General features: G+C 36.6%; 2 protein-coding genes across 3 annotated transcripts; one reads left to right on the top strand and one right to left on the bottom strand.

Annotated features, from left to right (window-relative positions):
- Window positions 1-1,152: 1,152 nt before the first annotated feature.
- LOC124398678 (cadherin-2-like) lies at window positions 1,153-16,218 on the top strand. 2 transcript variants are annotated; one of them, XM_046868923.1, is made up of 17 exons: window positions 1,153-1,227; window positions 2,006-2,113; window positions 2,392-2,538; window positions 3,682-3,814; window positions 5,306-5,451; window positions 5,574-5,705; window positions 6,757-6,939; window positions 7,434-7,738; window positions 8,257-8,399; window positions 8,785-9,000; window positions 10,801-11,007; window positions 11,110-11,240; window positions 11,706-11,765; window positions 12,523-12,561; window positions 13,391-13,468; window positions 14,556-14,636; window positions 14,955-16,218. In XM_046868923.1, exons 1-17 carry the CDS (start codon window positions 1,183-1,185, stop codon window positions 15,222-15,224), a joined length of 2,424 nt encoding a protein of 807 aa, XP_046724879.1. In that variant the 5' UTR covers window positions 1,153-1,182; the 3' UTR covers window positions 15,225-16,218. The 2 variants fall into 2 exon arrangements, with proteins under 2 accessions (XP_046724879.1, XP_046724880.1); XM_046868924.1 differs by lacking the exon at window positions 1,153-1,227 and adding an exon at window positions 2,202-2,298.
- A 633-nt stretch (window positions 16,219-16,851) lies between these two features.
- On the bottom strand, window positions 16,852-24,594 carry mtg2 (mitochondrial ribosome-associated GTPase 2). The gene is made up of 8 exons (XM_046868930.1): window positions 24,522-24,594; window positions 23,252-23,461; window positions 20,918-21,065; window positions 19,936-20,051; window positions 19,280-19,498; window positions 18,385-18,523; window positions 17,773-18,175; window positions 16,852-17,342 (listed from the first exon to the last, which is right to left on the bottom strand). Exons 2-7 carry the CDS (start codon window positions 23,435-23,437, stop codon window positions 17,799-17,801), a joined length of 1,185 nt encoding a protein of 394 aa, XP_046724886.1. The 5' UTR covers window positions 23,438-23,461; window positions 24,522-24,594; the 3' UTR covers window positions 16,852-17,342; window positions 17,773-17,798.
- Window positions 24,595-25,400: the final 806 nt, after the last annotated feature.

Raw genomic sequence — 25,400 nt, 5'->3', positions numbered from 1 at the left:
TGTCATATAGATGTTAATGTAGAATTTGGGACGATTTAACACTCCTAGAGAGTTAATTGATTTAAATTGAATTATAATTATAATAAATTATAATTTGTTTTATTAATCTTAACTTTACTCGTGTCATTTCTTTGTAAAAGGGTCGATATGTGAGTTTTGGGAGTGACATTATTCCAGCATTTTTGACTCCAGTTTGGGAAAACCAGTTTCAAATTCCAGTTCAGGAGAAAGTGCAAAATGCAATAATGTCACAATGTTATGTTGAAAATGTGAAAATAATGTTTAAAGTTGCAAAGTTACAGGTTTGAGACATTATGTTTAATGTTCGATGTTTTCTTGTTGTTCCTGTTACTTGTTGGCACACAGGTTTTAAACAATTGCTTTAATTTAAGTACTGCATAATCACCTGCTGCTTGCTTTTTTTTACTCGGGAAGCAAATTGTAAACCAACAATAAATGTTTGAAAATGAAAGGTTTTTGACCATTTATTTAATAGAATTAAGGAAATGTAAGGTCGTTATATAAAGTAAGTAACAGTAAGTTATTGGAAAAGAGTACATTTTATGCATTTCACAAGCTTAAATCAAATACAAGGAAAAACCTCCTTTACCCATATATGATCATGTATTTTATACGCATACATATGTTGCATATATGAAAAAGGCCGTGTTTGTAATATTTTGAAATATATTTGGCATATATGTACGAGTATCAAAATCCAAACATGATGGTGTTGAAAAGGACAGAACCATTTAAACTCTGATAAGATCTACAAAAGCATAATTTACTTTCACTACTAGGATGCTTCCATGTATATTACATAGTCCTCCGGTGTGTATGTAAAAAACTTTACAATGAATAGTTCCCATGAGGATGAGACATCGTAGTTTCTGCTGGTATTTAGTGTAATCTAATCTAATCTTTTTCAATGGAAAATCGGTGTATGCCGTCCTTGTTATCTGAGTCAATGGCTGACAAATGTCTAGGGTGAGGTTCTACATTTCCTCGTTGATTTGTCAAGAACAGGTTTAAACAAAACAATGAGGTAGGTACTAAAAAGCACGCGAACGAAAGGTGTTGATGACGTCTCGCTGTATTTCGAATGAAATTTGTAGCTCCTCCGCCTCCTTTAAAAGGCTGGAAGCTGTTTATACACTTTATAGAGCGAATGCGACTGACAGCATGAAGCTGATAATCTTAATACTGATTAATCTCTTCATCACAACAGTAAGTCACAGAAGTCTTTTCGTTTTGTTAATAATTTCGATGAAAGTAACAGAGTACTTGAATAATATTGCTTTTTTTTATTAAATAAAGAATTATAATCCAATACTGGCTATTACTATTCATTATTATCATCATCACCATTAAATATTTGAACATTTTCTAGGAAAAAGATGTCAGATGCAGTTTTAGTGTACTTTTTAATAGAGAATAGATTTAATGTGTGCATGATGTGTGCATGTGCATGATCTCCTGTTCCAAACAACCTGTTAACACTATTTTTATATATATGTATTAGGGGGTTGTGCAAACTGATTGCTTAAACCAATGCATTCGCTAGTTGGCGTGTGACATTTTTTATATTTTGGCTGTTATCAAAAAATTAAATGCAGAGAGTAAAAAAAAATGCATGTGATTTAAAGCAGTAGACTAAATGTATTATATAACTGCCATGTAAATACAATCCTGGGAAAAGTTCATTAGTGTTGTGAATCATACATCAAGTCCCTGATGAGTAAATGTGCTGTAAATACTGGACGGATAATTTTTTATAAAGAGTGCGATATATATACGTGATTTGCAACTGCACTAACATAGGGTTAGGGTTAGGGTTAGGGTTAGGGTTTTCTGACCAATCAAATTGAAGAATTCAAGAGCACTGAGGTACCACTTAAAATATGTGTGACTCTAAGCCAATTCAATCACTAGAGAAATTGTGTTTAATTAGTAACTATTTATTTTTTGTAATGTAACCTGATTATGTGCGATGATCTTTTTGCAGATTGGGGCTCTGGAGATTAACTCCTCGGTAGGCAAGTTACGGCAAAAGCGGTCATGGGTGGTAGACATATTAAAGATGAAACGAGGATTTGAAGGATCCCTCGGACAGGTATGTATAATTTTATAAAAAAAATTTAAAACTACATCAAAACTACAAAACTACATAAAAAAATGCAATTAAATGTCCACGGCTTTAGCAGTTGGATTGAATGGGGGTCCATAACCGAACAATGAAAGTAATGAAACCATGTGACTTTTTGTGCATTCTGGAACAACTGAAAACACATTTCGCAAGTTAGTGTCACAGACGAGATAAATAATGATATACAATGAACATATTTGAGATTATTTCACAACTGCAGCAAAGTATTTTTTTTCTTTATACAGCTGACCTTTTACGTTAACATCGAAGAATGCATCATCTACGGTCCTGGTCTTGATAAGCCTCCAGTGGGCCTTTTTGATATCAACAAGGAAACCAAGGAGATGAAAGTAACTGGGAATGTGGACTACGATCATATGAAGAATTTCTTGGTAAGCACTTTTACAAAAATAATTGCCACGTTTTACTCTGTACTGTAAAAAAAACATCTATAAAAAGTTTCTTGTTGATTAAAACCATTCATCATCAAAGTCATTATGTGTAATGACAGAGGTGTAAAGAGACCTGAAAATCATACTTGAGTAAAAGTATAGCTTTACTGCAAAATTTACTCCATTGCAACCACCGATTCCAATATGACTTGAGGTAAAATATTCAAGTATCTGAGTACAATGACATGTTAGTAAAAAGCAAAAAAAAAAAAAGTTGATTTGTGAAGTTTTATTTCCTCAAATACAAATCGAATTGTACGCAATAATTTCGCGATATTGCTTTAACCATCAACACAACAACCTCTTCAACATGCCAGAATGAATCAAAGATGGAACAATCTATCAAAAATGGATCTTCAATTAACAAATAAAATGACAGTATCATGTCACAAAGTAGAGGAACCATTAATAATCAATGGACAAACCAAATTAAAGTGAATAATTTTAGCTCGATCACTTAAAACCAATAATTAAAAACCAAATGACTGATGGCAAAACATTACTGGTAATGGTCAAATAGAATGGAGTTAAAAAGGAACATCTACTGAATCATAAAAGTAGTTGAGTAGAGAGTAAAAGTTGCTTTTATCTTTGATACTCAGTAAAACTAGAAAGTAAATAAATAAAAATAACTTAAGCGCTGTAATGAAGTACATTTACTCAAATACTTTACACCGCCACTGTAATGTGATGTAAATAATCAGCTAAAAAAATTCTCATTCATCTGAAAGATCTTGTTCAAACTGGTGTCGATGTGGAGAAATGTTTGTTTTAATGCATTTGAATGATCAGAGTAAATAAATAATGGTAAGTAAATATACATTACATAAAAGACGGTTACTATTGGGCTCAGTGGTTAAGGTGCTGGGTTACTGATCGGAAGGTTGGGGGTTCAAGCCCTGATATCGCCACGCTGCCACTTTTGGGCCCTTGAGCAAGGCCCTTAACCCTTTATGCTCCAGGGGTGCCGTATCATGGCTGACCCCAGCTTTCCGAGCAAGCTGGGATATGCGAAGAACAAATTTCACTGTGCTGTAATGTATATGTGACAATTAAATGCTATTCTATTTTGTCTGTTTGTAGCTCGTGTTTGAATGTTCTGCCCTGAAGCACGTGTACGAAAGACTTGCCGTGGAGATTATTATCGAGGAGATTTATGAGCCATATTTTAGTAATGGAACTTATGTTATCAGCGCAGAAGAATCCATGCTGCAAGGTAACTAACGACCGAATCCGCACAACTGAACACGATCGTTATGATTCATAATCTGTTGTGTTTATGCAACGCTCCCCTTTCTCTAAATGAAAAAAAATCTAAAGGGAAAACTTTCATCATCATCATTTCATCACCTTGTGTATTGCAATCATTATATTTCATGACAGTTTGCCAAAATTGATTTGTTCGCTATTTGGCTTGGGTTCAAACCTCACATAATTTGACAGGTAGGTATGTCTAAAACAATACTTGTAAATCTCTTGTTTATTTGACGGAAAAAAAAATACAATGACTGAAAATTGGCAGTTAAAAACTTTCTGTTTCAAAAATGTGTGTTGAAATCACAAGAAATCATCCAAGCAAAAACATTACAAATCCTGTGCCAAAAAAGATATTGGATTATAAGATAAATAGTTTAATACGTTCTGTGAATCATACTCAGGGCTCACTTTCTCCTTTTGTTTATCAGTCCAAATATTTACAAGTCATTTTTGCAATGCTATCATGCTGCTTCATCTCAGTTTGCTTCAAGCAACCATGCATTGAGCTGCATATATGGTTGCCTTTCTGTCATCTGGTCAATCCTGCAAACAATTCGCACTACATTCCACAGACTGAAACCATTTTGCTCCGACGCAATTGGTACGCAACAGCACAGTCAAAGAAAACACACCATATTATATTGCAAAGATGAAGTCATTCTTAACATCAATAGACATGGAGACTGTAATACATGCTTTTATCTCATCCAGATTAGACTATTGTAATGTACTGTACTTGGATGTTTCACGGTCTCTCTTGTCTCGTCTTCAACTTGTCCAAAATGCTGCTGCTCGATTGTTAACTGGAACAAGGAAGAGGGAACATATTTCACCAGTTTTGATCTCTCTTTACTGGTTTCCAGTAAAATTCCGTATTCATTTAAAAACACTGTTGTTTGTTTATAAGGGTCTCCATGGATTGGCTCCATCCTATATCTCTGATCTCCTTCTGTTCCAATGTAATGTCTCTAGGGAACTTCGTTCAACTAGTAGTCTTCAGTTGACTGTTCCAAGGACACACTTGAAATCGAAAGGAGATCGTGCCTTTTCCGTGCTTGCTCCACAGTTATGGAACAAGTTGCCACCCTATATAAGAGCTGCACCAACATACGCTAATTTTAAATCTATCTTAAAACTTATTTATGTACTGTTGCGTATGATCATAAGTAAGCACACTGGCATAACTTTAGTGTAATATCTGTTGCCATGTCCTATGTTGACTTTTATATTTTTTGTATTTTATTATATGCTTAAATTCTGTACAGCACTTTGGCCAACAGCTGTTGTTTTTAAATGTGCTTTATAAATAAATTTGACTTGACTTGACCAGAGTTGTACTCAAATGGATAAAATGCAGCTCATATAAAAACTCCCCAAATGTATATACAGTCTGCATACGCTGATATTCACATAGCATTCATATGATGTTCTGTTCTTTGTGTTTTCGCAGGTACAAATTTGTTGATAATGCCCGCACCAAACAAAACACAAGATGCTTTAACTTTCAGTGTTAAAGCGACCCCGAACCAGCATAATGTTATGTTCTTTTTAAATGAAAAGCGAGAACTGTCATTCCGAGGATGTCTAGACTATGAGGTATGAGAATCTTCTCCACATTTCTGATTCTTTGTGTGTCGTTGATACTTTTTGGAGCGTTTCTGTTTGAAGTTTGGCAATGCTAATAAATATACAAAAATAATACATGTTTTTAATTTTAGGAAAACAAACAATTTGCTGTAGTGGTTGAAGCGAAGAACCAAGAAATTTACAAACCATATTCCAGCACGGCAACGGTGATAATCAACATTATAGATAAAAACGACCATATACCTGTAATTACAGGCAAAACTGTGAGTAAATATAAAATTTGTTGTATACAAATATACTATTCAAAGAACAAAAACAACGGTACACAAATTCATACCAAAATCGTTCGGTACAGAGTTTACCCAATGCGATCTTTTGTGCATGTGGAACATAGTTAAAATCTGAGTTTCCTCAGGAACGTATTAAGTGGCGGACCACAATTTTTGTTTAATCTCTGCGTCGCACATGAAAATGCCATTAAAAATTAAACTAGTACCGGAAATACGATTTGTTTTGTGCATGCATGAAAATACTAAAACATTTATAGCGTTAACATTAGCCGCTAAACAGGAAGTGACTGTTGGGTAATGCTACCTCTCAGGATTCTTCAGTGTTTTATGTCCAGCTTAAAAAATTTCTCTTAAAAGCAGAAAATCCTGACAATTCCATATATTTAGGGGTTGAATGAATAAAAGATGGAAGGAATGAAGACATTTGTTACAGTATGCTGAAATAAGCAAAACAGTAGATCATATCTTTAGAAAATTGAATATTAAATGTAAAACACACACACACACACACACACACACACACACACACACACACACACACATCTGTATTACCCAAATGGGGTCTAACAAATGTACACTATTTTAAATAATTTTGACATTTATTAAATTGTATTTAATCCATTTAATTTGTGTTATTTGTATTAATTACTTAATCAATTTTATTTAATTTATTCTAGATTTATAAAATATTATTTTATTTTATATATTATTTAACCAAGCAGGCATTTTATTTACATTTTTTTAATGTAAACTGTACAAATGTTGATGAGCACAAATTTAATAATAATAAACTGCATTAATAAAAAACAATATAAAAATTACGAGGTACGTGAATTTTGTGTACCGTTACACCCCTATGAATATATATATATATATATATATATATATATATATATATATATATATATATATATATGCACACCCACTATTGAAATTTAAATAATTGTAATATTCAATTAATTATTTGATCTATTACATTTATACGTTTTTTGTTCTGTTTTCTCCCCTCTGTATTATATGACAGGGCACTGGACGGGTGAAAGAAAACGAGATTGGAGTTGAAGTTTACAGAATTCAAGTGTCGGATAAAGACAGTCCTGGATCTCCAGCCTGGAGGGCCAAATTCAAACTTTACGGCGCAAAAGCTGAGAACTTTAAAATTGAAACAAACCCCAAAACTAACGAGGGCATCGTATCAGTCGTAAAGGTAAAATATTTAAAGTTTACTGATAATTAAAGTCAAGTGCCATGTGGTTTCAGATGGATTAAGGTTGTGGGTTTGTTTTGGCTCAACATTTGTGTTTGTCCTTGGAAAAACCACCACTAAGTCGGAGTTCTGGCAAACATAACTGAATGTCTGGTCAGCAGTCCAGTCCATTTTATGCTACACATAATAATAAACTGTCTACATTCTTCTAAATTTGAGCATCAGCACTGTATAAAATCAGAATTACACTTAAAATATATCAAACTCATTTTTAGCTCAAACAAAGATTTACTGTATGCTAAATACTAAAATAATTGTTCCACTGTCTTCATTTTTCTTCGATGTGGATCCAAAAGATGGACCATTGAAGGGTGTAATAAATTAATAGCACAAATGAACAATAGATTGTGCCAATCTTGTGGTACAAGATCTTCTAAAGACACCTGTATTCACTTCTTCCACTAGCGTATGTTCTCTTGTGTCCTTTTATTTAGCCACTAGACTTTGAAGAGACTCAGGAGCTGAACTTGACAGTTAAAGTGGAAAACGAAGAGCCGTTCTTTTCTTGTACGGTTCGTAAAATGCACTACGATGGACAGCTGTGGGATGTTGAGCTTTCGAGAAACGGCTCGAGTTTTTCGACGCTTTCCTTCCCCATCACCGTGGAGAACGTTAACGAGCCGCCAGAGTTCACTGAAACAGTTAAACATGTCACTGTCATGGAAAACACACCACCTGGATACCTTCTGTGGACGATCAATGTAACGGACCAGGACCAGATTCAACCAAACACGCATCGGTAAAATGTTACTTTTTAACAGTCATAACATTTTTCCCTCTGCACTGCCTGAATTGTGTCACGTTAATCGTTAAATGGAAGTTTTCTTGGATTTTCAGGAAGCTATGAACCGACATCTTCACAATCATGATCTTTTTATGAAGATCCAAGTACTACATGAGGATTATGCATACTTGTGTTAGTGTAAAAACCCGATTTTTATTCTGATTCTGATTGCGTAAAAAGCAAAAAAAAAAAAGCGTAATATTTCTTATTTAAAGCTTAAAATTTCTTTTTTATAAATTAACAAGAAAAATGCTTGAAGTGATTGTAGAACATTATGAGGCAAACAAACAAGTACAAATCTGCACTTTTAAATAGTTGTATTAATTTCAATTGTTTTAATCAGCAGGTATTTTGGTTTAATATTTCCATTTTGAGAAACGACTCAGATCATCAGGTCTATAATATTGGCCGTTTAGTTCGTGATACATAATGTATCGCACGTATTTCATTCACCTGTCTCCCTTTTTCTTCAGATTCATTAAAGGGAAAGATATAGATAACTGGGTATCAGTAGACTTGAAGACCGGCGAAGTGACCACAGCTAAAGTTCTGGACAGAGAATCGGTGTTTGTTTCAAACAGCACTTACACAGTCATCTTGCATGCTGTTGATGATGGTAAGCTGTTCGACAGTGTTAATGCTGTTAAAGTGATGAAATTAGAACACGGTTGCACTGAAAACTCGAGAAGTGGTTTTGCTGAATGTGAGTGACACCAGAAGCATGTTTTAAAACAAAAATATTTGTTTGATTTGTCAGGGTTTAATTGTAAGAAAGTATAAGCAACAATACGACTTTAAAAGTGAACTATATTTACAATGTTTTTAAGTTTGTAGTAAACCAATGTATATCTCTTTCTCTCTCTCTTTATCTATCCGCTTAATAACTATAAAATCACCACTGATACTAACTTTTACACACAATTCTGGTCATTCTGCATTTATAATGCAACATCACACATGTCCAAGGTATTGATGTGGTTGTTTATTGACCTGACCTACAGGTATACCTCGGCAGACAGGTACAGGAACGTTGTTCATCCACCTGTTAGATGAGAATGATAACGCTCCACTGTTGATGAACAACAAGGTGACTGTTTGCTTACCGGAATCCATGATTAACATCACCGCCACAGATCCGGACCTTCCACCGTTCAGCGCTCCCTTCACCTACAAGATACAAAACGAAAAGGGAAGATGGAGGATCGAACCGCTGAAGGGTAAATCAAATAACTTCATTTTACAGCTGATTAATTTAACCAAACTGGATTACATTTATATGTTTATACATACAAATATAAACTGTATTCATGGGTGCAGCGACACGGAAACATGGCAGATGTTTTTCGAAATGTCCATTGTATGTCCATTTACATGAGACGCTGCTTTACAACAATAATCAGTGTTTCTTCATCTTGCTTTTTCTGGAGAAGTCACACCCTAAAGTTTTGATCTCTTATCGTTCACTGTCCTTACAAGATAAATAGCATGAATCACAGACTTTCCCCAGATAATTAAGTTTCCGGGCTGGAAAAACAAAAAAAGTCTATGTTGCAATTGTTATGTTTGCAAATTGATTTCGAAATGAAATTCAAGCGAGCATTTCTTCTCTAATCCATTCCAATCAGGGCCAACATTATTTTATTATTAAGTGTGATCAGTATCGTGTTTTATTTATTCATTTTTATTTAACAATGCAATGGCGTTATATAAAAGTAAATTAGTAGCATTAAAGCATAAAGTGTGTAAAATGTTTTTTTTAAGTTATAATAATTTTTTAACAAGAGGTTAAAGCAAATTAGATGAAGTTTGGAAATGAAGCTATATTGCATTAGGGTCGTATTTATATTGATTTACTTTTTTCACAAGATAATTGTGTTTAATGTTCATTGTTTATATAAATATACAGCTGGTCCTCTGAGTGACGATGGTTTGACTTACGATTTTTCAATCTTACGATGATAAAAATGATAATATAAACTGTATATAGTTTATAGAGTATATAGCTAGCTAGATAGATAGATACCGTATTTTCCGCTACTTTTTTCCCACGCTTTGAACCCCGCGGCTTAAACAAAAAAAGCGACTAATTAATGGATTAGTCCTGTGTTTTTCCCGGTTTCACAAACTTCATGCCAAAAAACTGAGCCCCATAACATTAGACCAATGAAATTGCAGAACGGGTTCAGGTGAACCAATGAAACTCTTTATATGAAATCAGATGCGCTCCCACTGAAACGGGCTGCACCACATCATAAATATGGATGAGGTTCCTCTGACGTTTGACCTGCCGCTCACTCGGACTGTCTACAGGAAATATGAATCATTCGTCACGCTGAAAACAACCGGGCATGAAAACACACTTCACCTGTGTTCTGAGCTGCACGGCATCGGGAGAAAAGCTTCACCGATGGTGATTTTTAAACGCACGACAATGCCAAAAGATAAACTCCAGAGAGAAATAGTTGTGAAAGGAAGGAGGAAGACAGTGAACAATGACTTTCTTGGTAGGCTACTGTTTAGATACAAGCCGTGTAACAGACACTGTCTTTCATTAAAGCCTGTGTAAAGTTCATTAGTTTCAGTGTAGACACGGCTTATAGACAGGTGCGGCTTATTTATGTTCAAAATAAAAATCTGTGTCAAATTCAGTGGGTGCGGCTTATATTTGGGTACGCTTAATAGTCCAGAAATTACGGTAGTTATTTGACTATAGATATTTGTTAAATTATGTACTGTAATTTTTTTTTTTATTATTAATAAATTACAGTATACTACCCCAGACTGATACTCCAGACTCCTGTGTAGGACATGTGACAAATTAGGACATTTTCAAGTTACATTCAAGGGACTAAAACCCCACATAAATACAATAAATGAATAAATAACTTCAAGACTGTTGCCATTGCCAGGAAAAGAGTGGATTAGGGAACTTTCTAGACACAGTCATTAGTATAGTGAGGAGGCTGAACTTTCATGTTATTAAACTATTATTTCTGTATCTTTATTTGTTTGTACAGGGGAAACTGTACGTTTGGTAAAAGACGCCAGCGTGTACTCAGGCAGCTACGAGCTCATTCTGGATATTGCCGACTCTGGAGGACTTTCCTCGAAACAAAAACTGACAGTGACTGTCCATAACTGCACAGGAGAACGCAAAGGGTACACGAAACGAGCCGGGGCCACTGGGACCGCCATCATCTTTTTAGGCCTTCTGTTGATGCTGTGTAAGCAAAGCTTTTCAAGGATTTTAGAGGTTTTGTTTTCCACTTAAGTGAAAAGATCCCACCTGTTTCATTTCACATTGTATTTGTGATTCAAAACAACAGGCGTCCTACTTCTGGTCTTCAAGTGTTCAAGGGGTTCCAAAGATGCAGAAAAAAGACAAGTTCCTGACTTAGAGGATTCAAAAGCGTTTGTGCGCTCATATAATGATGAAGGACCAGGATGTGACATTGAGGTATTTTTTTTTAAATGTTTTTTTAAGGACACAATTTTAATTCTCTTATAGACAATGATTTAAATTGTATGAAACATAGTACTATTACTTTCCTCATACTTATTATCTACATTTTATTCTGAGCAAAATGGTCCAAAATGGCAAAATAGAACACTTTCAATGGCCTCAAAATCAAATCCGAATTAATCTGATAAAGTTCTGAAAGTTCCTATTCCACCAATTTCTTTATTTAGCATTGCTGAGGTAAAATGTCTGGAGAATAAAAGACTCAAGAACCATTAAAAACTTTATATTTTGCCAATGTTTTGCCCCCAAAATGTTTAATTATTGTGACTGCTATTATTGAAATAAGCAATTATTTCTACTACTTTTAACCATTTTGAAGAAACAGATACATACCATACTAACCATATCCAATTAAAAAAAAAAATGGTTTAATGGAAAGCTTGATGTTTGTTTCTGTAGGAGAAATTACAAAAAGAGTTGAGACGCCCTCCAAATAATCACTTGGGTACGAATGGACAGGTATGTAGTCTCTTTTTTTTGGTTTAGTTTAGATTAAAAGTTTATGACAAGATCCTATTAAAGCGTAGCCGTGAAACACATTTATAGTCATTTTATTTAGTCAAAAGGATCAGGGATGAAGTCAAAGCACTGTAGTGAATACGGGAATTCTAATCACACAAGAGCATTTTTGAATAGTTTATATTAGAGTTTTCTACAACTCTAGTTTTGACAGTAGTTCCAGTTACAGTGCGAATTCCAGGGTATAGTAATGTCTTCGTTTAAATATACAATATATACAAAAGTATCGGGACACCAGATTTTTCCAGCCATATGTGGTTCCTTCCTATTGTCACAAATCTCAAGGCACACAATTGTACAGGACGTCTTGGGCTGCGTATGGAGTGGTGTGTGCTTCAGAGGTGATTACTTAGTGGTTATGACATTAAACTTTGTCTCTGAAGGTCACAAGTTCAAATCTCAGCACTATCAAGCTGCCCCTGGTGGGCCCTTAGTGCAAGGCCCTTAACTGCTCCGGTGTAAGTCATGCTGGAGAAGGGCGTCTGTTTTTCTTGTTTAACAGTATACTACGTTATGAAAATTTGAGGAAGGAATGGAACTGAGATGTTAGAAAACCTACAGTAGAAAGAAGGTAATGTTAAATAAAATACAGAACGTCATAAGGAAGCTACAAAAACAAACTGAGACTAGAAACAATGAGTTTTGTTCGATGAGAACAAAAATAAAACTTGTTTTAACTAAACGATGTTTGTTTCAGGTGATTGTTACTGAGAACGATTGGAATTCTCATCAAAGGGTATGTCAGTTCATAATTAAAGATTATTATTTTAATGTACTGTACTGAGACATTTAACTGAATATCCTTGTTTATTTTAATGGTATATTCCAAATTTAACAAAAATGGCCAGATATGTATTTATTTAAAATTGTCAGTCGTTGATAAATGATATTAAAATATATTTTAAAGCTTTAACACCAAAGAAGTTCAAGACTGTGTTTTTTTTTTTTTTTTTTTTTTTTTTTTAGAAACTATAACCAGAGCTGGAAAGATATAGCTAATGCTATAAAATATAATATGAGATAAACAGAAATATGTTTTTTTCTGCAAAAAGTTGCAACTACAATATTCTTGAAAGGGTTTAATTTTGTATTATTATTATTATTATTATTATTATTATTATTATTTTAAAGAAATTTGCATCTAACATCATCCTTTTTACATAGATTTTTAAAAATTATAATAAAAAAAAAGATCCTTGACTAGATGTAGGATACAGTAGGATTCACCCTGAAAATATCATATTAAAAAGTCAGAGGCAGTGAAAAACATGATGATATCTTGGAATCCAAAAATAAACAAAGAGGGATATGATACATAGCTAGAAATTCCCAATCTCTGAAAAAAAAAGCAAAAAACAAGAATTTGGTTAATCCAACAGCTACAAAACCAGAAAGCTATAAAACTGGGAAATACATCGAGCAGGAAAACAATGGGAACACAAAGTGATGTCTCTATAGTTTTCTTGGGTTTTAAATAAAAACAGGCTATTAAATGTTTTAACCAAAAACTTTTACGTTCCTTGTTGTGCAACAAACAGGCGACTGAATATTTTTGTTTCTCACAGCACCAAGAGACAACGCACATGACGTTCAGTCACCAGACAAGAACTCGTTATAAGGAAAGCTGGGAAACAGCTGAGAAGGTACAATACAATGTGTTTTGTATCATAGGAAGTTGACGTTGAAGTCTAAATGTTGTTGATGCTCATCAGTTAAGATCACAACTAGATTCACTATACACTATTTAGCCAAAAGTGTTTTGACACCAGATTTTTCCAGCCATATGAGGTTCTTTCCCAAACTGTTGGGGGCACAATTTTCCCTTTACTTGAACTAGAAGACCCAAACCTGTTCCAGCATGACAAAACCCCTGTACACGAAGCTCCAGCTTCATGAAGATACACTTTCAATGTGTATCCAAACTGCACCCCAGGCCTCCTCACCTTCTCACCTTCATCGCTACCTGACTTTACTACCATTCATTGTGGCTGAATGAATCTCACAAAAATCTAGTGGAACATCTTCCCAGAAGGATGAAAGTAGTTATAACTGTAAATGAGCACTAAATGTGGAGTAGGATGTCCAGAAAACACACATCAATCTTATTCTGAGGTGTCCACAAACATTTATCACAGTACCAAACAGGGAAACCTATAAATAGTTAGCTGGGAAGCATGTGCACAATATTCAAATTTCATGTATTATAAAATACACCAACCAGGCATAACATTATGACGTAAGAACCTTCTAAATGGTGAAGTGAAGAACACTGATGATCTCTTTATCATGGCACCTGTTAGTGAGTGGATTTATTAATTAGGCAGCAAGTGAACATTTTGTCCTCAAAGTTGATGTTAGAAGCAGGAAAAATGGACGAGCGTAAGGATTTGAGCGAGTTTGACAAATTGTGACGTCTAGACGTCTGGGTCGGAGCATCTCCAAAACTGCAGCTCTTGTGGGATGTTCCTGGTCTGCAGTGATCAGTGTCTATCAAAAGTGCTCCAAGAAAGGAACAGTGGTGAACCGGCGACATGGTCGTGGGCGGCCGAGGCTCATTGATGCAAGTGATGAGCGAAGGCTGGTCCGTGTGGTCCGATCCAACAGACGAGCTCCTGTTGCTCAAACCGCTGAAGATTATCATGCTTTTAATAATCAATGGTCATAATGTTATGTGCAATATGTTTCCAAATATATATTTTCAGCTAATTTATTTCACTTTTACTTATGTAGCAGGCCTTTTACAAGAAAAGCACAAGTTCTGCTGACTCACTGTCTCAGACATGGATCATACTGAACTCTATGATTGAGAAGGTAAATTATCGCATTACATATCAGAAACATCAAAAAACATGAGATCATTAACTGTGAATTGGAGAGGAGAGGTTTTACTATCACTGGGTCAGTTCCTTCTACTGACAGTCTTGGATTTCGGTTTCTTTAAATACATGTATCAAGGCACCGGGCGTCAGATCATGTCCTAATATTTAACAAAAATAAATAATTATCCTTCAAAAAGGACCCATAATATTTTTTTTTATGGTTTTATGAAATCAAATATTGCACTGAACGTTCTTGCAATTATTAGATTCTCATTTTTAATAAATCATTGATGAATTTTGTTGGTTTCAGAAACTGTTAAGTCTTCAAGACCAGGGGAAGGAGCTGTGTCATTATAAGCCGCACCCATATAATAACGAAGGGGAATCTGGGGACCCTGCTCAGCTGGAGGCACTTACTCTGGCAGACAGCAACTTCAGTTTAGATGATCTCCAAAATGCACAAATCTCCAAATTCCAGCACCTGGCTGCACAGTGCAGACGAGATCACGTCCAGCAGAGCTTCACAAGCCAATCATCATCCTCGTTAACATCTTCTATAAACCACGCAGGAGGAAAATGACACTAATTTAGAGGCTTACATTTTACATTTCAAATGTGAGTCAGAGATGGGTGCAAACTTTTTTTTTATCACAAACTTTCTTTGTGGCTAGTTAGCTTTGTCTTACACTGAAAAATGGTGGAAATGCAAAATCTGCAGTAAATTTATTCAAAGAAAATAAAAACAGTTAAAATATTTAAAAGCGTTATACACGTTATAATCGATTTATTTTTCCCATGAATATGTATACAATTATTCCCAATATCCTATTTTCTTCATTTCATAGCTTTTCTCTCGGTTATGCATGTCTACATTTAAGCTTCCATACAATCAGATTTCAGCCGTCACATCAAGTGTTGCCGATGTCAAAGAATCCTGCTTTAGTCCTTCAGATTTAACAGGGCAGTTGCTTTAACCAATCAGATTTGAATTTGGCGTCCACTGGGGGTCCACCCGGCAGGCGTACAATAACATAGACATTAATGACTGGCGTAGGAGAAGAGATTGATTTGGTCGCAGATACATTTAAGAAGGAAGTTTACAAGATGGACTTTTCAAGGAAAGCTGGACATCGTGAGTTTTTTTGAAAAGCGTTCAAAACCGTTTCTACTTTTGCCTTTTCTTTTTTTGTAGAATTTGCACAAAAACACAATTTCCCTTCATTTCAAATCCCCAGCACTCCGTTATACTGTGGTTTCTCTATTATATTGACGGTTTTCATAGCAGCGGCGTCATAATGATGGTATTAAGAGGTGGACCTGATTGATGGAGGACACTGCTGAAGGCCTGAGTGTGAGCTCAGTCATGTCAGACAGCTAAGACGAAGAAAGAATGTGGAAACATTTAATTGTATTATTATTTTTTGCCAAATATTTGGATATAATGAAAAGTATTATGAATTTCGTTCATTATTATTATTTAATTTTTTCAGCTCTAGCACTTTAAACGTATATAAAACAAGACACACACACACACACACACACACACACACACACACACACACACCTTGGTCTTCCTCTTTTCCTCCTTCTCCTACGATATACCCCATGTCCCTCCTCTAAAACCTCTCGATCATTGTCTCCAAAACGTCCTACCTGCGCTGTCCCTCTAATAAACTCGTTTCTAATTCCGTCCATCCTCGTCACTCTCTCAACTGAAATCTCAGCATCTTCAACTCGTTCTGTATTTGTATTAGTAAATAAAAATATGTTCCAATCTTGTCGTGTGAAAGACATCCCTCAGGATGACCATCAGTGTATTAATGTCTGAACAAGTGATTACTAATTTAGTCAACATTTAATAGAAAGCTGAAGTTTTGCAAATCTGACAGACGTGTCACAGTTCGGCACGATTGTCATTTTATATTAACGCGATTTATTATTAACATTTGTGTACTTCAACAGTTTTACATGTTTTTTCAATGATTGTAAATAAAATGGCTGCTTGTTTAAACCATATATAAAATGATCTACGAAACTCTTCTACTTATTTCAGCAGACTTTAACAAATGTTTTTATTCCTTCCATCCTTTGTTCATTTCACCTCAAGTTTATAGAAAAGCTCCTTTCGATTGATATTCTTAAGCTGAACAGACATGTTACGTCACTGAGTGGATGGACGGATGGATTGATTGATGGATGGATGGATGGATGGATGAAAAATTTGCTGTATTTTCCTTTCATTTCTCTTCACTTCTCGTCAAAATTTGCTCTTACAACCTCTTTGGACGAGGGAATTATTCTTAAAAAAAAGACAAATCAACACTGATAATTTCAATAATTCTAAATGATGTCTTTAAATAATAATAATAATAATAAAAAAATTATAAATCCATGTTTTCCAAAACTTTTCTCTTTATGCAGACATACATGTTAATGAACTTTCTTGGATGCGTCGGTGAATCGAACCTGAATAAAATCTAATTTGGTGTGAAGACCCTTTCTCTCCTTTTTTATTTGCATTGACTTCTAAAAAACAAAACAAAACAAAACAAAAAAGCAGCTCGAGATAACGATGAGAAAAGTCGTTTCTCTGGTTAACTTCAGGGCCAGAAAACGAAAAAAAAAATTGAAATACTGGCAGTAAAATATGCAGCGATGTTGTAAATCATGACTGTGTTCTGTCTTGTGAACTTGTGACCTGAGAGATTGGGAGAAGAAAAGGAAAAACAAATAAAAATAAATAAATAAATAAATAAATAAAGAAGTAGTAACTGTACCTAAAACTGTATCTAATTAAATCAATTATTAATAATAATAAAAAAAATTTAAAAAATCCATCAGTCTCACTATTTTTATCATTTTATTACTGATTATAAGAATATGTTAGAACATCATGTGGTTGAGAAATGAAAAAGAAAAAAATATTTCTTAAAAAATTGCAGAATTTGTTCTTGGTACTGAATCTCCAAGCGATCAAAAATGACACTTGCTTTTTGGGTTTCTTTTTTTTTGTTGTTTTTTAAGCAATAACTCAAATACAGCCAACAAATCTGAGACTTAGAGCCTCCAGTGTAGAATCACATCATCTAAATCAATAAAAAAAAAAAAAAAAAAAAAAAAAATATCACCCTGCGATGTGTTTTTCCGCTGGCGTCTACCAGCTGAACTGTGTCTGTCCCGTCTGGCCGTCGTACAGCTCTCTCAGGTGGACGATCAGCTCCTCTGTGTTCTCTCCGCTCAGAGCCGAGAGAGGGATGATGCGCCGCTCCACTCGTCTCCTCAGCTCCTTCAGTTTCTCCTTCGTGCCGCTCAGGTCCATTTTATTGGCCACGACGGCGTGTGGACGCTCAGAGAGTCCTTCTTCATACTGATCCAGTTCAAATCGCAGACACCGAAGATCCTCCCACGGCTCCGGGGACGACATGTCCAGCACGAAGAGGAGGAAGCGGCAGCGCTCGATGTGACGTAGGAAAGACAAGCCGAGGCCGCGGTTCAGGTGAGCGCCGCGGATTATCCCGGGAATATCGGCCACTGGGTCCGAACGAGGAAAAAAAATAAACTTTGTGCGACATTCGTTTCAAATTAAAATGTGTCCAAAATCTCAGTTACTAATGAAAATGTTGTATATCGCAATTAAAACTCTCAATCGAATCGCCCCGGGAATGTCGGTATTCCAAATGACCGCGTTTTGTATTAACGCTCAAATGACTTTCATGCAGGAGAAATTGCTTGAAACAAACCTGCCAGTTGCTCATGGTCTCTGTACTTGACGACGCCCACGTGCGGATTCAGCGTGGTGAACGGATACGCCGCTACAGCGGGACGAGCGTTCGAGATCGATCTCAGCAATGACGACTTCCCTGCGTTGGGAAACCCGACCTGAAAGCGTCCGCAAAAACAAACACACGGAAAATCAAGTGGTTACATGCGTCTTCTGTATGCAAAGGTTTTGAGACAGTTTTTCCTTCTTTCGCCTTCTCCCATTAGGGGGCGCCACTTCGCATCATCTGTCTAAATAACCCCCTTGTCCTCTACATCTGCCACTTTCAAACCAACTACCTGCATGTCTTCTCTCACCACATCCATAAACCTCATTCTTGGTCTTCCTCTTTTCCTCCTTCTCCTAACGATATACCCCATGTCCCTCCTCCAAAACCTCTCAATCACTGTCTGCAAAACGTCCTACCTGCACTGTCCCTCTAATAAACTCGTTTCTAATTCTGTCCATCCTCGTCAATCTTCCAATAGAAATCTCAGCATATTCAACTTGTTCTGTATTTGTTTTAGTAAATAAAAATATGTTCAAATCTTGTCGTGTGAAGGCCCTCAGGATGACCATCAGTGTATTAATATCTGAACAAGTGCTCAAAAAAAAATTACTGATCGTGCATGTGATTACAGAACTGAAAGATCAGAACTGACTGATCATCTCCCCAACACATGGAAAAAAAAAAAGTGGTAGAGCTGTAACTTCCTGGAGACCGAACAGGAAAAGAACGTCTGGTTTTATTTCAGCTGTTTTGTGTGTGTAAAAGTCAGAAGGCACTTAAGTAAATTGATGATTTGCAGTCTGTCAAAACATCTACTGCATCAAAATGAATGTCACACTGCACTCTCTCTCTCCTTCTCCCTCACCAATCCAGCATGTGCCATCGTCCTCAGTTCCAGCTGGAGCACTCGTTCTTCTCCTACTTCTCCGGCTGTAGCCGTGACCGGGGCTCTGTTTTCGTTGGAGAGAAAGAAGCGATTGCCTTTTCCTCCTGCTCCTCCGTGCACCGCCACGTATTCCTGCCCGTGGCTTGCGAGATCGGCCACCGTTTTGCCCTCCTCCTTCACCACCGTGCCCACGGGCACCTGAACACACGTAGAAACACGCATGACTTCGCTGATCATCAATTCAACCAACACAAGCGATGAGTTTTGAGTCAAAACGAGATTTGTGTTATCAAAAAAAAAAAAAAAACGTTTTTTCAATAATGGTCCTTATTGATGTTGCTATGGTTACCGCGCGGGAGACTGGGCAAGGTTTTCGGCTGGCGTGTGATAGAGCTGTGACCTTTCGTAGGAGAAGCGATGACTGATTAGTCACCTGCTGTAAATGGAAGCCTTCATTGATGTACATGACACCATTTCTGGCATTTAAACCGTCGGATTTAACAGCTAGCACGAGATTCATTCCATCAGCGGTGATTAAAGCTGAGTCGAGTGCATTGGCAAGAGGGATGATGACTTTGTGTGTGTGTGTGTGTGTGTGTGTGTGTGTGTGTGTGTGTGTTATAAATCAAGCTTACAGCTACGTATTTAGGGCCTGCGTTGCTTCCGTAGCAGTTCTTACTCCTCCCAGATTCACCGTTTTCCCCCCGATAGGAAGCTGATATCAGGGACAGCGACTTTATCTGCTTGTTCACTGCAGAGTTAATAAAAAAATAAAATAAAAAAAAGCAATGACATTATGCATAATACATAAATACATTTGCTGAAAATTGTTTCTAGGTTTTACACACACACACACACACACACACACACACACACACACACACACACACACACACACACACACACACACGTCATGTCTCATCAGCGACATCTACTGGCCGAATGCATTAAAACAACGCATTCGTACTAACTTTCTTTCGGCTTCTCCCATTAGGGGGCGCCACAGCGCATGTTTGATTTGCTACGTTTTTACGCTGGATTCCCTTCCTAACGCAACCCTCCCCATGTATCCGGGCTTGGGACCGGCACTGAGGCTTGTGCAACCCTAATGGCTGGGGTTGATTCCTGACCGAATCAAACCCGGGCCGCCGTGGTGAGAGCGCCGCATCCTAACCACTAGACCACCAGGGACCCAAAACAACGCATTCGTACTAACGGTTAGAAAGCATGTTAGCATGAACGCCCTCGGGAGGACAGTCAGTATGATATTAATGTCTGAACAAGTGCTCCAATAAATTGCTGGTCAACCCTGCATGCGATTACAGAACTCACTCTGAAAAAATGCTATAAATAGAAATGAGAGCATTAGGTGACGTTTTTATACAATTATGGAATTTTGGCAGACGCCCCAATTATCCTTACAGTGACTTGCAGTTAGCGCTTTTATATATCTGAGCAGTTAAGGGTTGAGGGCCAGGAGTGGGAGATTTGTGGTTCTGGGATTCGAACTCACAACCTCCAGATCAGAAGTTTAACATCTTAACCACTGAGGCATTTAATTTTGTATCGTTTTATGGTACCTAATAAAAAAATGAATGCAGCCTTCAATAGCATTACCTTTTATGATGATGTCGGCGCCGTTCCCCCCGTTGCCCCCGTCCGGACCACCCCACTCTTTGCGAGGTTCGCTGTGGAAGCTGCAGACTCCGTCTCCTCCTGACCCGGCCTGGAACTTCACCCTGCGCTGGTCCACGAAATAACGTGTCTGATCATGATTGAGGGGGGAAAAAAAAATAATAATAAAGGTCAATTTATTCAAATTTCGATGTGAATATTTGATAAGATATGATTATGGGAGATTAGGTGTTAAGGCATTGGACTTTGGATCCGGAGTTTAAATCCCGGGTCATGCCAAGCTGACACTCCTGGGCCCCTGAGCAAGGCAATTAACCTCGTAGTTGTATGAGTGAGATCGCTTTGGATAACAAGGTATAAATGTAGACAGGAGGCTAAGATGGTTAGACAGCTGATACAAGTTCGGACTGGTAAAAAAAAATGCTTACAGGAAAAAAAAACAACACACACCTTCTCAGCCAGCACCTGCACCACTACAAATATCTGCCAAGTGTGAAAGCAGGAAAAAAATACAGTCCGTGCTACTGTATGTATCGGAATTTAACACCATTTCATTTTCTTCATCAGAATTAAATATTGAAGGAATCATTTCCCATTTCGATCATTCATATGTATCTTTTGCCCCATATGCAAACTTAAAAAACTAAATTTGGCACATATTAAAGATCGCCCGATTCAGCAGATGATTGCTGGAACTATCAGCTCACTGTAAAAATCCATACTGATAGTTTTTCCGGGTTGCTGGAGCATCTGAGAAGATCTGGTGTCATTATAAGGTACGAGGGCAGCCTCTAGAGGCGAATCACTGGCATGTTGTTTGTAGAAGTTACACATTCAAACTGAAACATGTACCGTAATTTCTGGACTATTAAGCGCACCCAAATATAAGCCACACCCACTGAATTTTACAAAGATATTTATTTTGAACATAAATACGCCGCACCTGTCTATAAGCCGCAGGTGTCTACACTGAAACTAATGAACTTTACACAGGCTTCAATGAAAGACAGTGACTGTTACACAACTTGTATCTAAACAGTAGCCTACCAAGAAAGTCATTGTTCACTGTCTTCCTCCTTCCTTTCACAACTATTTCTCTCGGGAGTTTATCTTTTGGCATCGTCGTGCGTTTAAAAATCACCATCGGTGAATCTTTTCTCCCGATGCCGTGCAGCTCAGAACACAGGTGAAGTGTGTTTTCATGCCCGGTTGTTTTCAGCGTGACGAATGATTCATATTTCCTGTAGACAGTCCGAGTGAGCGGCAGGTCAAACGTCAGAGGAACATCATCCATATTTATGATGTGGTGCGGCCCGATTCAGCATCTGATTTAATATAAAGAATTTCATTGGTTCACCTGAACCCGTTCGCCAATTTTATTGGTCTAATGTTATGGGGCTCAGTTTTTTGTGAAACCGGGGAAAAAAACTGGAAAAATCCATAAATTAGCCACTTTATTAAGCCGCGGGGTTCAAAGCGTGGGAAAAAAGTAGCGGCTTATAGTCCGGAAAATACGGTAACGGTTTTTTTGAAACTATTTGTAAACTATTTTTGTAATAAAGTAAAAAAAATAAAGTAGCATTTTACATGGAAAGTTATGTTTTTTTTTTTTTTTTTTAACCAGTACCCATTTTAAAAACTATCACGATTAATTGTTTATCGGCAAGTATGATCTAACCTAGCTATCGGTAAAAAAAAAACAGTTCACCTCTAGTATATATTATTTCAGAAAACACCTTGTAGTTTAAGTTAATTGGTCTAATGTTATGGGGCTCAGTTTTTGTGAAACCGGGAAAAAACTGGAAAAATCCATAAATTAGCCGCTTTATTAAGCCGCGGGGTTCAAAGCGTGGGAAAAAAGTAGCGGCTTATAGTCCGGAAAATACGGTAACGGTTTTTTTGAAACTATTTGTAAACTATTTTTGTAATAAAATAAAAAAAGTAAAGTAGCATTTTACATGGAAAGTTATGTTTTTTTTTTTTTAACCAGTACCCATTTTAGATGAATGAGGAAGAAACCTTGAAAGGAACCAGACTCAAAAGGGAAACCCATCCTCATGGTTAAAAATCTTAAAAACAATACGAAACAGTAGTGACTGAAGTGATGGCCGAGTCTCAAACATTGTACTTGAAGTGTTGGGAGCTCAGTGGTTAAGGCATTGGACTCTGGATCTGAAACACACTGAGCTCTTCACTCACGGATCATTTCAACCGTCACAGCACTACCCTCTGATTCAGCCTGATCACCTGAGATCACCATGAGCACTCTTTCAAAGCCTCTAAACTGAAGTATCTAAACTGACATTTTCCACATACCAGCTTCTTTTCAGACATCTCCTTCTTCTTGGAAACTTCCTGAGTTTTGTCACACAGCCGGCAGCTCAGCGAGACGTTTCGGAAGATCAGTGCAGCACACCGGCGCAGGCGCTTCCCCTCGACGACTGTATTCCCCGAGGACACAGCCAGAGCCTCGCTCAAAACCCTCCAGATCGCCGGCTTCATTCTGGCTGCTACTCACGTTTCAATCTAAAATGATAAAGAGGATATTCCTGCCATCAAGACCCTGATTACCAAAGCATGTTCAGATTAGTGTGTTACAATAAACTACTCACAGATCAGTAGTCATATTAAAATAAAAAATAATAATAATTATGCACATCGTTTGAAGCGGCACAATGTCGAAGGCACAGACTATATCAAGCAACCACTGGGGGGCGCATTTGTTAACGAGCCACACAAAGAATAAAAATGTTTTAACTTGTATTTTATTTGCATTTTTTCAGTCTGCAGAAAACAAATAAACAAAAATTAAAAATTGAATTCTTCTGCATTATGTTAAATTGAGTTGCATTTTTGTCTAGCAAAATTAAATATAAAATGATTAAAATAATAATGATAATAAATAAACAAACAACAACAATAATTAACTAATATATACGGGAGTCACGTGAAAAAGGAAACCAACGATATGGATCAGAAGATTTGAGAGGTGAAGTTACTCATTCTGTTTATTTATTTGTCAATAACTGCATTAATGGAACTATAGTCTAAATTGGTGTATGTAGACGTGTTGGTGGATCTGCTTATTGAAAATAAAACTTTCCAGTCAGAGAAACACAATGAACTAACACTCATTAAAAGATTTGTTCATTTTGATGTGTAAAAAAAAAAAAAAAGCCATACAGTCCAGTGTACCGATATCGAACGATAATATCGCGGTAATATCGTACTTCACGATAATCATCCAAACCTTTGGTCCTTTTGCTTCTGACCTTCTCCATTACACGTTATAAACCGAAATGATTCGGATTTAAGCAAATAAACTCTTTTATATCGTAATGTTGAACATAAAGTCGCAAAAAATAATCGTGCTTTTATAATAACAAGTAGAAAAAAAGAGTTAGCATCGACTATACTCGGGCTAAACGAATATATTAGCCGTTATGCTAATGGTTTAAAAAGGAACTAGCAATGTAGGCCACTATTTACTGTCTGTTTTAGCTTTGTCATTTTCTACATTTTTATTTATAATACATTTACAGCCAATTTCTTTGAATATTTCGGCAAAAAAAAACACTGAAATCACCTTGATTCATAAGCAGCATGTTTCAATACACAGGCTGGTGGGCGGAGCTACAAGTACGGCAGCCGAAAGGGGACTAAAAAGAGGCAAACGATTTTGAGTTTCATTTTTATACATGACAGACAGACAGACAGACAGACAGACAGACAGATAGATGTTTATCAGTTAGATGACTCCAGACAGACAGACAGACAGACAGACAGATAGACAGATAGATAGATAGATAGATAGATAGATAGATAGATAGATAGATGTTAATCAGTTAGATGACTCGTGTGTGTGCTTTTGTTTATCTCCTTAACAGAGAAATGTATATACTTGCTAACATGACACAGTGCCCAGAAAGTAAAACTATGGCAGTTATTGTAGAAATACACTATGATATTATTATATAATGGATCCTCAGGCCCAGGGGCCTTGAATTTCCTTCTACATCATCACTGTCTCCCTTCACTGGAACTTACAGAGTAAATCCTGTTCCAGGAAGGCAATGCCTGTCAAACCCTTTCATAACAGTTCTATTAAGAAGGTGTGTTGAGGCTGAACTGGAGAAATCCAGGATCCTGCACAGAGCCCTGATCTACTCTGAACTTCTTGGGATGAACTAAAACACCACATTTGTGCCAGGACTTCTTGGAGGACAAAGCGACCAACTTTTTATGTCTGAACGGGTTTCCACATCCAATCTCTAGTACAAAACCTTCAGAGAAGAGTGGCTGTTAGATCAGTATATATATATATATATATATATATATATATATATATATATATATATATATATATATATATATATATATATCAGTAGCAGCTTTACTGATAGTTTGCATCATTGCCTATTATCAAGACATCCCTAATATTTAAATATATCCTTGCATTAGTTAT

This window comes from Silurus meridionalis, chromosome 16 (genome assembly GCF_014805685.1).
Source record: "Silurus meridionalis isolate SWU-2019-XX chromosome 16, ASM1480568v1, whole genome shotgun sequence".
NCBI lineage: Eukaryota > Metazoa > Chordata > Actinopteri > Siluriformes > Siluridae > Silurus > Silurus meridionalis.
This window is presented reverse-complemented; position numbering and strand designations above follow the sequence as displayed.

Bases quoted from the DNA above. Each gene is read 5' to 3' on its own strand.
- LOC124398678 (XM_046868923.1), top strand. From the start codon at position 1,183: ATGAAGCTGATAATCTTAATACTGATTAATCTCTTCATCACAACA. The intron at 5,706-6,756 runs GTGAGTAAATAT...ATTATATGACAG, and splicing joins CTGTAATTACAGGCAAAACT to GGCACTGGACGGGTGAAAGA. The intron at 9,001-10,800 runs GTAAATCAAATA...TTGTTTGTACAG, and splicing joins GAGGATCGAACCGCTGAAGG to GGGAAACTGTACGTTTGGTA.
- mtg2 (XM_046868930.1), bottom strand. From the start codon at position 23,437: ATGAAGCCGGCGATCTGGAGGGTTTTGAGCGAGGCTCTGGCTGTGTCC. The intron at 21,066-23,251 runs GTATGTGGAAAA...AATCATGATCAG, and splicing joins AGATGTCTGAAAAGAAGCTG to ACACGTTATTTCGTGGACCA. The intron at 18,176-18,384 runs GTTTGTTTCAAG...GTTCGGACCCAG, and splicing joins AGACCATGAGCAACTGGCAG to TGGCCGATATTCCCGGGATA.